The sequence below is a fragment of the Acanthochromis polyacanthus genome, chromosome 4, assembly GCF_021347895.1.
Source record: "Acanthochromis polyacanthus isolate Apoly-LR-REF ecotype Palm Island chromosome 4, KAUST_Apoly_ChrSc, whole genome shotgun sequence".
Taxonomy (NCBI): Eukaryota; Metazoa; Chordata; class Actinopteri; family Pomacentridae; genus Acanthochromis; species Acanthochromis polyacanthus.
In genome coordinates, this window is record NC_067116.1 from 36521468 (window position 1) to 36534484 (window position 13017).

General features: G+C 40.6%; 2 protein-coding genes across 2 annotated transcripts in view; one reads left to right on the plus strand and one right to left on the minus strand.

The window, feature by feature from the left end:
* Positions 1–13017, plus strand: part of LOC110952305 (importin-13-like) — a 435553-nt gene that overhangs the window by 193453 nt on the left and 229083 nt on the right. The gene's annotated exons all lie outside the window — the stretch shown is intronic.
* The window catches only part of ralgps2 (Ral GEF with PH domain and SH3 binding motif 2), a 77014-nt gene continuing 66652 nt past the window's right edge, over positions 2656–13017 (minus strand). Inside the window, 9 exon segments of the mRNA XM_051947233.1 lie at positions 2656–6407; positions 6493–6584; positions 8042–8147; positions 8879–8971; positions 10313–10418; positions 11530–11607; positions 12344–12398; positions 12485–12636; positions 12787–12925. Of these exon segments, the coding sequence (XP_051803193.1) occupies positions 6378–6407; positions 6493–6584; positions 8042–8147; positions 8879–8971; positions 10313–10418; positions 11530–11607; positions 12344–12398; positions 12485–12636; positions 12787–12925 (851 nt within the window). The 3' untranslated portion in view covers positions 2656–6377.

Consider the following 13017-nt stretch of genomic DNA (forward strand, 5'->3'; position numbering starts at 1 on the left):
TTGTGATTTTACTAGAACAATTTTCATATTAAGGGTTAAAATCCAACAGAAATTATATTTATTACTATTCTACCTGACTTTAATACATATTGAGGCAGAGACCCGATAGCGTTAATAGAGAATAACCCATCGAATGCTATTACTGTATCATATATTGTTAAAAATTATAAACAGGTTTTAACTGTAGTTTTTGAACAATTTACTAATATTTTATTTATTTTTTAAACAAATGTTACCTCTTCAGTTAAATTACAGATACTGCCTAGCAAAAAACATAGGAAAAGAAGAAATTTTACATTCTAACTGTAAAAAATAAAATAAGCGGACCAAAGCTGTCTGTAGCATTTTGCAAAGTCAAAAATGTCTTTTTTTTTTTTACAAAATTTGTCCATCAATATTATACTATTGTATACTCTATTGAAAAAGTGCAAACTTGTTGTTTTACAGATATTTGCAAATATTTGAAAGAAAAATTATGCATATTAAGGATTGAAAAATTGTTTAATATATATTACTTTACAGCTTTTTCCTTTATGTTAAGATGGACAATAACTAGCAAAACATCACAGAAAAATATATGTTTACATGTTAACTATAAAAAAAAATCTAATAAAATATAAATATTTTTACAAATAGTATTTTGTCCTTTTGACGCATGACCATAAAATTATAAAGTTTGAAGATTACAGAATACCATCACTTCTTACCGTATTGTTTCTGCCCCCCCCGTTTTGTTACCGTGTAAAAAATAGAACGCAACCTAATCAATATAAAAATTATTGCCCTAAACTGTTGCCATAGCGACATCAGTTTCTGCTTTTAAAGTCCGCATTGGTCTCCATTCCATCGCAAGCTGCAATCGTACTATTACAGCATACTACTTCTTCAAAGTATTACGCCTCACGGTTTGACGATTTTGCTCATAAATCGGTCGCAATCTGTAGCTTGATATCACCCGTTTGCTCATTTTCTGTTGCTCAAGCTTTTAATACAAGTGAAATATTGCAATATATTGAGGTCACAGTATAGGCAGAAAAGCAAGCTATCCTCCATATGGCAAACTGAGCTTGGATCGAACGAGACATCCAGGTATTTTTAGTATACAGCATTTGACATACTATGTATTGGGGCATACTATACCTTTTTCGGGTGTACTACATAGTACGGTAGTATGGATATTTGAATACACATTATTTGCCGTGATGCATAAAATGCGAGTGGGACAATGGAGTAATGTTGTACCTTAAGAAGCGATTTCCTATATATCACTCACATTGAAGTGGCAAAAAGTGTAATCAGTTTTCTATTTTTCAGCAAATTGCAGTAGGCAAATAGTATTTTTTCCCCTCACTCACTCTTATAATTTGCTTGCTTTTTGATGACAATAATACAGATTTTATTTGCAACTAAATAAGTGTAAACACAGGAGGGGGAAACACTATATGTTGTTTGTATTTCTTTAAACCAAACAATTGTTTTGGGTGCTGAAAAGCAACACTGTCATCTCAAAATAATGATGGAGGAACTATTTTGGTGGAACATTTGCATGCACAGATGTGGGCACAGAAAACAAATCTTTGTTTTCAGATTTACATTTCACATTTTCAGTGTGGTAGCTTTTTAGGTCACACTATCTGTAAAAAAAAAATGCTGTTTTAGAAAATGTAAAACTTCACAAGAAATATTTTCACTGATTGACCATTCACCACCACCATTTGTTAATAATATAAATGTAATTGGAGAAAATGCTCTCAGTAAAAAAAAAAAATCTGCCAAGCTACAGATGGGATTTCTTCCAGGTATTTTGTCAGTTGATTTACAAATCTTCATTCCTTTAACCCTCCTGTTGCCCTCATTTACGGGCACCAAAAAAATATTGATTCCTTGTCTGAAAAAAATCCAAAAATTCAACAAAAAAATTCCCCAAATTTCTGAAAATTTGCAAAACCTCCAGGAAGAGAATTCCAATAATTCCTTAAAGGTTTCACTTGAAAGTTATATTTTAAAAAAGTGCCAAATTTGGCAAGAAAATTCTTGTAAATGTTTTTTTTTTTTTTTTTTTTTTTTAAAAAGAGTAAAAATCTTCCAAAAATCCTAAAAATATCTAACATGAATTATCTTTTTATATGATTATTTTATTATTTTATTTTTTTAATTATCCTAGAAAAATCTAAAGTGATTACATATACATCAGTAAAATGTCTGAAATTTTCTTTAACATTCACATTAAAAAAAAAAAAAAAAAAAAAAAAAAAAAAATCGCTGGATTTTGGTGGATTTTTATGTGAATGTTCTTAAAGAAAAAATTTTAACATTTCTTTTTTCCACCCAAAAAAGCCGAAAATGTGGACGTCATAAGTTTCATTGAGAAAATATTTTTTCCCTCATTTTCAAACCAGACAAGTGTTAAACATTTTTTTGGTGATGCTATCCTAAAAGGAATGATATCCTCCAGAACACCACTTACAGTAGTTCTCAAAGTCAATCTTACTGCTCTGCAACAATTCACACAGCTTGGGGGAAAAAAAAAAGCTGAAACTGATTGTGGGGAAGCAGTGAGACGTGTAATCCCACGATTCAGTCAGGAGCACACGGCCTCGCCTCATTTCAGTCTCACACAACCTTGAGCAGAACAATGAGCATAAAACCAATGTGTGGAGTAAAAAAGGGCAGAGTGTTTATTGGTTCTCAGTCTTCACAATTTGGCAGCGCATCACTCAGAAGTGAGGTCACAGCGCTCGCCGACAGTCATGACACAGGCAGAGACAGACACACTCAGAGCCAGGTGAAGGGCATTTATACATCACCCCTGTCAACCTCCATGGCTTTAATGAAGGCTGCTGCTGTTGCTGCTGTCCGTGGTAAACAGTGAATCACAGAACGAATTGACATTTCCTCTGGTTGAAACCCTTCATCTCGACTGTTAAATGTTTTTACAGGACCGTTAAAAAAAACCCAGAAGACTGAAATCAGAAGGCGATTCGCTCAAAACGGTTCACACGGGGGCAAATTGTGCATTTGCAGACAGTATGGCAAGTATAAAGGAAACAACATGAGCTTGTAATGCAGTGAAGGGGATTTTTTTTTCAAGCAAATGGAATCAAGTTTCTTCATAAAAACCAAACATTATAATCAAATGAAGAGTGGCTGACATTTGAATTTTCCACTCTCACCCTAATGGGCGATAATGTTAGTAGTGACTGGTATCAAATCCAAGAAATGACTCGACTAAAACATCTGTGTTTCCATCATTTTGACCATACACTGCACAGAAATGATAATAAAACAAAAGAAAATCATGTAAACTCAGGTAACAGTGAGGTTTTCCTCACTAAAAGAGCTCAATATGATTTGGGTATTTCTCAAAAAGAAAGATTGTTCAACCCAAAGTGAATTCAAATAAACCTTCCAAGACGTCCCCAAAAGCACTTCTCTGGTCGCGTTACGGATAAAACTTTCAACTCAGGAGTCGACATCAAATACATATGTTACCATTTCATTTGTCTTATTCTTTCATCATCCTTAATTAACATCAGATAAAGCAAATACACAGAATGGGGGCCGTCTAGACAGGGTTTGTTTACATGGCAGCTCCTTCTGCGCACAGTCCTTCCTGCAGACCCTGAAAGTCTTTAGCTTTAATTCTTGCTCAGCTGCACCAACGCAGTCAATACATTGCAAATGATGGCAGGTTAAGCTTGTCTGAATTTCAGGTTAAGAGAGAGCAACCAGCATCTGCACATAAACACGGGTAAACAGTCTCTCAACCGCCCACCCTGAACTCCGTCTCAGACATTTCACTCATTTCATTCACAGCCCTCTTTAGTCTTTAGTCCACCCAGTAGTATACAAAGACCAGCCAGCCTCCATAGCACTTCAATCTGGGATTTTGTCTGCTCCATTATGCAACTTCAGCCATGGTGGACGCAGACAGATGAGTTCAATTTTAATCTGAAGGAACCTCTCGTCATACTTCCGGTACAAAACACCCCGGTGAGGAGTCAGTCACACACTCCATTAGGTAGCTGGTTACCCCCCACTGCTCAGCAGTGATGGCAGCCTTGAGGAATTGCCTACTCTGGCTTGAATTACAACGCTTTTAAAAAAATAGAGCAGTATGCACAGGCACACAAATGCACACACATACTTGCAGTGACTGTCACATTATACAGGCCTGTCTTTGGCTTCCTCATTCATTCCTCCACAGGTACATCCACGACAATGTCTCCTTTTAGTCAACATACAAAGGACTGAGCGTCTCTTTAAGGTACTAAATTGACTTCAGTTTGTAATATTTATCTGAACTAAACAAAGCTAGCTAAGTTGGACTGTTAGATTGTACAATAAGCTGTGCTGAAGACATGAACTGGGTTTAAGCCTGGAGAAGAGGGCAGACTGAACGACATCAGACAGGAATCAGTGCTGCGAGTGTGGATATGTTCACCCATCCCTCTGATCATCAACAGCCTGAAAGTAGCTCTGAGTTTAAGTGGTAGGCCAGACATTTGTTTCTACACAGCGTTTGACACTAAATACAGTACACGTGGAGCAGAGAAGGGATTGTGATATCAGGGAAAAGACTGTGTAAACATACAATGTAAACAGCTGTTTAAAAAAATTCTAATTTGATGTTTGAGTATTATTGGGTGAAAAGCACCTCCTCATCGTCATAACCATCATCCTGCTCATGTTTTCACAAAAACAATTAGCGATAGTCGATCTGTGGCACACAAACACATCTGCAATGCATAGTGGAAATTGTAAATCCACTGAAGCAAACCAGCAGCTCTGTCTAGTTCCACTGCAGCTTCCTAGTATTTCTTCAGCCTCACGGTAGCGTGGCTTGGCACTCATTATTACCAAGGTGCTTTATGCCATTTCCAAATCAGATGCAACATTATCTGGGCCTAAAATTGAACCGGGTCCTGGTCACCACTATGATGGGCAAAAAAAAACAAATTCGCATGAACAAAAAATACTCAAAATAAATGCCCCCAAAGGGGGAAAAAAAGACAAAAAATGTAACATTCAAATGTAACAGACAAAACTATAAAGCATTACCGTGCAATCGATCTACTACATGTTAATACTGTGAACTGCACCATCCCTCCCAAAAAAAAAAAAAAAAGGAGAAGAAACTAACACAAAACATCATCAACAAACAAGATTTAAAAGAGACTCTGTATGGCTCCAGGTAGCTTTGAGTGTCTGCTCCAGACCAGAGGATCCAACCATAGCAAACAACAAACAGAAGAGGAGATAAAACCACGTGTCGTGAGTTCTTGTAGCTCTCTATCTGAGACTCTTTCACAGTTTCAAGTCTTTAGTGTTTTGCATGTGTGAGTCCGGTGAACCAAGAGTTGCCGTAGAAAGCTGATGTCAGGCGACGGAGAGCAGACAACACAGGAGAACAAAGAAATGCAGGTTTGAAACTGAGAAACTCTTGTCTTCCCAACTATGAACACGTCTTAGCTTCGATTCTGGGATTATCGTACCTATGTGGAACACAGATAAGATTCCTCTAATTTAAGCGGATCCCAACCCCCTCATCCAATGCAGTTACAGAAACACACACACCATACATACACGACACTTGACAAAAAACAAGGGCTAAATTCTGGTAATAAAAACTAAACACATTCAGGAAGTGTGGGAATTGTTTCTGCTGGAATTGATTGCGAATCAGAGCCCTTACGTTTACAACGGTGCAATCAAATAGGCTTGTGACTGTGTGTGTAGTATGTGAGTGTGTGAGATTCACATCAATAATCGTGTGATTTTTAGTCAAGTTACTGAAGAGACCAACGATTCTAAGTATGAAACAAGTCAGTAAAAAGGTGTTTTCAAAAAACCCTCCAGAGTCCAGTGGGTTAGTTCGATGTGAGCGTGCGTGCTGTGATTGTGCATCCAGCTGAAGAAGAGGTGGAAATCTTGCATTCGAGCATGGCGGAGATTCAAATAAAAGTAGTCAACCCCTTGGAGAAAAAAAAAAAGTAATGAAGAAGAGGATTATTTCTGCCCCTCTGAGGGCAGTTTATCTGTGAGAGAGGAGAGGTCAAAGGGCTCCACTGAAGTGCTGAACAAAAGACACAGAGCAAATGGGAGACAAGAGCAGTGGTGCAGGTCCTTGTTCAGTAGTCAGTACATCCAAAACAGTCATACCTACACAGACACACACACACGCACACACAGGGTAACTCTTGTTAAGGCAGTGGTGGCAGGTGAGGCTGCAGTGAGGCCGGGGCTAGAATTGGAGAATCGGCGGTTAGGGCTCATGGCAGTGAAAGCTCCCACTACTGAGTCAGTGCTCCTCCTCATCCTCATCTGCTTCCTCATCCTCTCTCTCTCCTTCGTGCTGTCAAACTCCTCGGCAACGGTCACTCAAAAGACATCAGATTGGCTGGCACCTGGGAAGAAAGTGACATTTATAGAGCGCAGGCAATAACTCAACTCTGTGTCTGTGTGTGTGTGAGTGTGTAAGTAACTTCATACCTGTTGCCTATTGCTCTGACAGGCAGCACTCAGATGCTTGAACCAGAGCAAAGCGTTCATTCTGTTCCCCGCCTGGTACTTGTAGGTGTTACCTAGGCAACAGAGGCAAACAGTGTGAGGACGCCAGGTCTCTCGTTTCCACCTGCTCTTTTGACAGCCTGGAAAGCCTTGATTTTGGAACAGTTCGATAAAATACAAACAGTCACAGTGAAGAAGTTCAGGACAAAGTCACATGATATGTGTGTGATGTGCATTAACAGCTGTGTATGAATAAGAAGAATACCAGATATGATGTGTGTGTGTAGTCATTTAAGCTGAAAGAATTGCAGAGTTTGGCTTAAAACACTTATGAAAACAAGATAATTATGACAAAAATGATTATTGTGCTGCATTCCAGTTTGCAGTGAGGCTGTTCTGCGTTTGAATCCAGTGCCGCTGTTAAAATGTTCACCAAACGGTAGCTTGTTAAGCCACGAATAAGGAACACGAGCTGAGGTTAGAACATTGTGAGAGAGCTTAGTGTTGCTGAAATGTGAATCCTACTCAGTACAAGCAGACATTTGGTGTCTATGTCTGGTGAGAAGCCGATAGTGTGAAGCTACCATCTGTGGGTCTGCGACTAAACACCTGCCCAGATGTGATGATACAATATCTCTGTGAAACTCTATCGCCCTTCTCCTATCTCACATTCCAGTGTTTGTAGAGAACTTTGTGGTAAATCATTTGCAGATGATTCATGTCTTTTTGCTGTTTTTATATGCATTTTTTTTTTAGATTAAATTATATTTAAAATCCAAGGAAATCCACTGACATTCTCTTCAATATTTAATACATGCATGTGTTTTCCAAGTCGGTACAGAATCATGAAAAATCTTAATAATAATAACAATAATGACGACTGATTTTTGCTATAATAAAGCAGCATTAGTTGACAGGGAAACTTACTGTCCAGTGAGTCGGACACAACCTGAATTTTTCTGTGTACAGTGTCATCATCTGTGTTCATTTCGACAAAGAAAGCCACGGTGAAAAATCCTGATCGACAACCTTTATTTCATAATATATCTTATGTTTTCCCCAGTCAGCATGCATCTTGTGTTCGGTTATTACTGTATGATTCAAATTCTCCTCTCGAGGTAAATCCAGACAGAGAACAGCATATTATGAAACAAGGGAGCGAGTCAGCATCTGAATTAGCTGTTGCTCTGCAGTTGAGACAGCTGCAGTAATGCTAATGTTAATGCTGGGTAAGGAGGACTGACAGAGAGAGAGTGAATTCTGAAATTTTAATTTACAGAGGAGGCTGCTGCATCACTGCCTTTCACTAATAAAGATCTAAGCCTACTAATGCTTATTCACATTGTTGTCAAAATACTAAAACTACATTATAATGAGGTGCCAAAATGAACACTATTAGTCGCTATTTAAACTAAGCTCCACTGGCACAGTTTACCTTTCACTGAATCAATTTTCAGACACCTGACTGCTTGTTGCGTTAATCCTTTACTCTTTGTTGTTTTTTTTTCTCGTGTGTGTCTGTGTGTCTCACCATGCTCTGAGTCAGTCAGCAGGAAAACATCCGGATGCTCGGGATCGTCTGCCATCATGGCCATTAGACCGACCACACACACGCTCTTACTGGACGTGGACTTGAACTGGAACGAGTGAAACGATGATCAACTGTCTCATAATGTTCGTCTACGCGCAGAGATGCTAACGCAAACTTCGTGCGTCTCGGTCTTGCATGTGCACTCCACAAGGTTCTCATTATACCGTGAGTGACACACAGGACTGCGGTGATGTCATCGGTCTCATTATTCAATGAGTGCTACCATCTGTGTGTACCAGAACTCGACCACTCACATATACATTCACACAAAAAACATCCACTTATGTACTCTCTTTCCTGCAGTTCTTATTGTCCCTCCTGCCTCCTTTTCTTCCCCGAGCTTCTGTACAGTTTCAGTAAATGTTCTCAATCCAACCACTCACACTCACACACACACATCCAGAGTACGACTTTTTTTAAAGCATGTCTTTCTGTCAGCTTTCGGTCTTCATTTTCCTTTTCAGTGTGCATACCAAGAAAAATAATCATTAAGTGTTTTTCTCTGAATTTATTCTGTAATTAAGAGTGAGTAATAGCTCTCATGTGTCATCTACTTATAAAACAGAGTATTTTGGGGTCATTTGGTACGCTCACTCTCCCTTCTATCAAACACAAGGGAAGACTTTAAGATGTGTTAATGTCGCTACCAGCAATCTGCTGTCTTCACAAACAAACATAACTAGCTCTCTAACGCTAACCCTGGATGTAAACACCTCCTCAGACTGCTAAACGGAGAATGATGATGGAACAGTGCGAGTGTGTGTCTGTGTGACTTACATGTTTTCTCTCAGTGGCCTTCAGGGACTTGGCAGGGTAGTAGTAGAGCTGGGTTCCACAAAGAGCCACCCAGTATTTGGTCCAAGATGCCACCTGGAGGCACAAAAATAGTGAAATCCAGTCACACACTCCACTTCAGCTGGACTGAGTCAATGAAAAATTATTCTTGTAAAATATTATGAGGTGCTATTAGATTCTTTGGAAGATTAAGCTTCACGGGAGTTTGGACACGTACTTTCTCATACTTTTCTACATTGTAGAATAATACTGAAGACCAACAAAAACAGGAGAGCATTTGATCAGACATCTGATAAGTGAAAACCTGGACTTTTGGTTCCTGCTGCAGCGACATTACATCCCATCTGGTTCGAGCTTACCATCATTCCTTTTGCAGGACACAAAGCACACCTCCGGGCTCAGCGAAGGTCTGTTTGATGGAGTACAGCGTGATGCAGGGCTGCATCACATGGCCTGACCCCACCAATCACCCAACTTAAACCCAACTGAGCTGGTTGGAGATGAGTCGGACCGCAGAGCGAAGGGAAAGCAGCCAACAAGTGCTCGGCATATGTGGGAACTCCTTCAAGAGTGCTGGAAAAGCTCCAGGTGACGACCTCATGGAGCTGGCTGAGATATTTTCAATACTGTGTGAAGCTGTCATCGAGGCCAACGGTGGCTACTTTGAAGAATCGTAGATGTGAAACATGCTAGGGTTTGTTTAACCCTTTTTGTGTTTCCGACATAAGTCTGTATTTGCTACTTCATCGTTTTGTCGTCTTCAGTTTTCTCCTAAGGAAAACCCTGTAATGAGGAGGTGTGTCCACGTGATTCAGGTGAATTAATGGAGGGAGATTGTGGTTTGAGGAACTTTTTTTTTTTTTTGACTGTGGTTGGCTGGCTGACTGGAGAGGGCAAAGTAAGCATTCTGCTACATAAACACACTGAAACCTTGAAAAACTAATACAAGGGGAAAAAAAGAGATGATGAGAAACTATAAGAAAGAAAAACAAACCAAGTGAACCCACTAAACAAAACTAAGAAAAAAAAAAAAAAACACTCAAAGAATCTTGCAAATTATCCTCACTACCTAAGACAGTGACAAGTCATTTTAAGTACGTAAAAAGCTCCTGATTGGTTTCCAGCCAAAACAGAACAGGATAATATCAGTGCAAATATGGAAATGGCTTAGGAGGGACAAGGAAAACAAAAGCACTGGGGAAACACGGCAAGTGCAGTCAGAGAGGAGGAGAATTAAAAAGGGTGCAGGGAACAGTCAGAAACAGAGACGTTGTGCAGGTTAAGGAGTCTCTGAGGTCCCATGTGTGTTTGGCAGACAGTATTTATTACCAGTCTGTTTCTGTACAGTACATACAGGTTCAAACAGCACACGGAGAACGCATGCATTTCTATCTGTGACTGTGTGTGTGTTCTTACGGTTGGTTTCTTGCCCTCCTTGAGCACAGTCTTCCGTCTCAACACCCCCTGCACTGTGACCGCTCCAGGATATAAGTGAACCGCAAGCTCCTCTGACTCAGCCGAGCTGCAACAGGACAAAGACAAACATTACTCGCTATATATACACAAACATACACACAGGGGAAAACACACGCTCACGCAAACATACCAGGATGGAATCAGAGATAAACTAATAGTACAGGCAGGCAGTTGCAATCTGCACAGCAACCTTTAACCTCACTGTAAGTGTAACAGTTTTTTTTTTAACTACACCTTTTTCTGTCTTGTTTTGACAGAATCGAATTTCACAGATATAAATCTTAACAATGCTATTGGCCGAGAGGAGAGCGGAGACGGGCAAGGTGGTGTGCAGATTGTGTCTGTCTGGAGGATCAGAGCAGGAAGCCCAGTGCAGGAGTCTAGTGAAGCCTGCTAGAGAGCGAGAGATAGACAGAAGGCGAGACCATCCTAAACCGCAAGGGACGCTTAATATGCAATGTCCATGAGAATTGGCTTTAATAATCCTGAAGCAGTCTCCTCCTTTCTACTTTAGGAATGAGGATGTAACCGTTTGTTTCCAATAACACGTGGAGTGCACTGCGGCTGTGGAAACTCCCTTTCAGCTCCAAGCTGTGAAATACCTTGGAAACTTATCACAAGAAGACGACTAGGTTTGACTATAATCGCAGGATCTGGAGCACATGGTAATATTAAGAGCTTCTTTTTTTTAGGTTTTTAATAAGAAAAAGGCTTTCAATACAGTGCCGTTATTCAAGTGCAGGAGCTTAATAAAAGCTTTTAATATTACTCCATGTGCTCTGGATCTCAGCTGTCCTCTCTGTTAAACCGACACTTTGAACTTCAGCTAGCTGATGCAGAGACTCCCACACTTCGACCTTAACCTCAGCATGTGTGTGAGAGTGAAACAGACATGCAAGAAATCCAAGAAAGCAAAAAGGTAGATTGGAAACTGATTAACTGCAGCAAAAGCTAGAGAACAGATCCTTTGTCCTTCACCTGATTTGTGATTTCACCAACACACACACGCACTTATTTCAGACCACAAGAGTATCCCAGCACTACACACACTCTAAGCACCAGCACACAGCGGCCCCTGGCAGCGACTGAGGGGCGAAAAGTGAGGGTAAGAGAGGGTTTGGTTCAGATGGAGTTGGTACCAGTCGGGATGTGTGTACCTGCTGGGCCTCAGGACTCCTCTGTAGGGGATCCGGGCCACTCGGGTCACTGGGCCCAGAGAGTGATAGAACCGAGTCCTGTTCAGAATAGGATAAGATAGGATAGGACAGGATAGGGGGCACGGGACACTGTTAAGGCGGTGTGAGGCTGCGTGGTTTTTTTTTTGTTGTTGTTGCTGTTGCCGTTTTTCCCTTCAGATTGCATGGGTTAGGGCAGGATGAGAGCAGTCATTGGGTTAGAGGAGCTACTGATGGATGCGTGTTTACAGGGTTATTCAAGACTTTAAAGAAAATGGTGTTTTGGAAAAAGAGGTTAAGATGATTTTCAGGCTAGTAGATTCTTGAGCCGAGAGGGTGTTTTTTCAAATCTGGTGAGTGTGGCTCCAGACACTTGTTGGCACAGGGCGACTACTGGTTAGGGGATTTAAATGTTAAGCACTTAATGCGTTTTAGGCTTTCGGAGAAGCAGAAGCGTCTTTATATCTTTGCTGAAGGCTGAGAGCAGCAGTGGAGGGATGAAGAATGATGGCCTTTGGTTGCACGGCTAAAAGCAAGGCTGTGCATGAAGCGTGTGTGTGTGTGTGTGTGTGTGTGTGTGTGTGTGTGTGTGTGTGTGTGTGTGTGTGTGTGTGTGTGTGTGTGTGTGTGTGTGTGTGTGTGAGGCTTAATGGCAGATCACTATGCATAACTGAAGGCAGAGATTTAAAAATTAGATGATCACATCAGGGACGGCAGTGTTTTATGATTTGATTTTTGCATGTGGACGTGATGAAAAAGCGTCGCCTACTGAAGCCTACAGAAGTATGAGCCTTACCTCTCAAACGCTGGCCAAGACACCTCTTCACTGAGCTCGGAGCCCTCGCTGCTTCCTGTAAACAGACAGAAATCATCAGGAAAAAATGTCATTATGATGATAGAAACTGTGTTTGAATATGTAGACAGGTTCAAGTCTTACCAAGAGAAATGCCACTGGACAGAGTTGAGCTTTCTGCTTGTCCTCTGGTGGGACTGTGGCTCTCCATCACGCTGTCATCCAATAGATGGCGAGAACCAGCATTGGGGAACGTAGCACTTTTAAACTCTACTGTATTCATCTTATGGATAAAACTGCAGAGACACAGTAAGCACAGTAATATTAAGAGAAATGTCATTGTCTGTACTTTAACACGCAGGTGTGAAAATTCTGTCTTCATCAACATCTATAAAAGGGACTGACCCATGTTAACGACCTAATACAAGATAAAAGCAAACACTGACTTGTAGCCCAGGCTGTGGCACTTCCTGTGTCCATAGGGCAGCAGGTTCCTGGGGGACGGAGGTGTCGCCGGGACTTTGGTTCCTTCAGCTGCTACCGTACACTTACGGCCGCAGAGAGGAGACGCTGATGCTTCCTGGCCTGAAAGCAACAACGGCAGGAAATACAGGTTTACAGATCACAAAAAGGGTGAAGAGGAGCCAAGACAAAATATTCTAAGCCTTTGTAATCCC